The sequence below is a fragment of the Arvicola amphibius genome, chromosome 1, assembly GCF_903992535.2.
Source record: "Arvicola amphibius chromosome 1, mArvAmp1.2, whole genome shotgun sequence".
Taxonomy (NCBI): Eukaryota; Metazoa; Chordata; class Mammalia; order Rodentia; family Cricetidae; genus Arvicola; species Arvicola amphibius.
The window spans coordinates 81,684,953-81,686,158 of NC_052047.1; the positions used below are offsets into that span (position 1 = coordinate 81,684,953).

At 48.3% G+C, this 1,206-nt stretch overlaps 1 protein-coding gene across 1 annotated transcript; it reads left to right on the top strand.

The window, feature by feature from the left end:
* The first annotated feature begins 314 nt into the window (after positions 1-314).
* LOC119824859 (60S ribosomal protein L10-like) lies at positions 315-970 on the top strand. The gene has a single exon (XM_038345404.1). The coding sequence runs from the start codon at positions 315-317 to the stop codon at positions 957-959; it is 645 nt and encodes a 214-aa protein (XP_038201332.1). The 3' UTR covers positions 960-970.
* The last annotated feature ends 236 nt before the right edge of the window (positions 971-1,206 follow it).

The following is a 1,206-nucleotide window of genomic DNA, read 5'->3' on the forward strand; positions in this document are numbered from 1 at the left end:
GTTGTGTCAAGTTGACAAAAAAAAAAAAGGCAGCATGTGCAGGCACAAACAAAGTTGTATCCATTCTAGGACAGACTAAAAGGTTTTGGATGAAAACCTTAACATTAGAAGTGTTGGAGGTAAGTTTAGGGCTGGCCTCGTACACATGCGCAAAGCGTCGTTGCATCTATGATCCCTGCGTCTGCTAGAGTGTCAACACCACCCAATGGCTGGGACTCTATGGTTACTCGCTGGAAGATAGGCCTCCTATATAAGGCATGTGCAGGCGTGGGAGCGTCTCTTTTCCTCCGGCACGCTACCGTCCCATTGTCATCATGGGTCGCCGCCCGGCCCGGTGTTACCGGTATTGTAAGAACAAGCCTTACCCAAAGTCTCGCTTCTGCCGAGGTGTCCCTGATGCTAAAATCCGCATCTTTGACTTGGGACGGAAGAAGGCAAAAGTTGATGAATTCCCGCTTTGTGGCCACATGGTGTCAGAGGAATACGAACAACTCTCTTCCGAAGCTCTGGAGGCTGCCCGTATTTGTGCCAACAAATACATGGTAAAGAGTTGTGGCAAGGATGGCTTTCATATTCGAGTGGGGCTTCACCCTTTTCCTGTCATCCGAATCAACAAGATGTTGTCCTGTGCTGGGGCCGACAGGCTCCAGACAGGTATGCGTGGTGCCTTTGGGAAGCCCCAGGGCACAGTGGCCAGGGTTCATATTGGCCAGGTCATCGCGTCCATCCGCACTAAGCTACAGAATAAGGAACATGTGATTGAGGCTCTTCGAAGAGCCAAGTTCAAGTTCCCTGGCCGCCAGAAGATCCACATCTCAAAGAAATGGGGCTTTACTAAGTTTAATGCAGATGAATTTGAAGACATGGTTGCTGAGAAGCGACTGATTCCTGATGGGTGTGGGGTCAAATATATTCCTAATCGTGGTCCCCTGGACAAGTGGCGAGCCCTACACTCCTGAGGGCTTTCACGGTGCTCTCCTGTACCCTACCAAATCATGTTCAGTAATAAATCTCACATCCAGTCAAAAAAAAAAAAAAAAAAGAAGAAGAAGAAGAAGTGTTGGAGACAGCATTTCAACCCAGACATCTGGACACAAGAAATCATGCTCCCCTACCCAACCCTGCTCCACTTAGCCCACACCCTTGGTAGTTCTTCTGCTATTCTCTAAATCCATTTTTAAAAAGATAGTACAAGACTAGCACCCC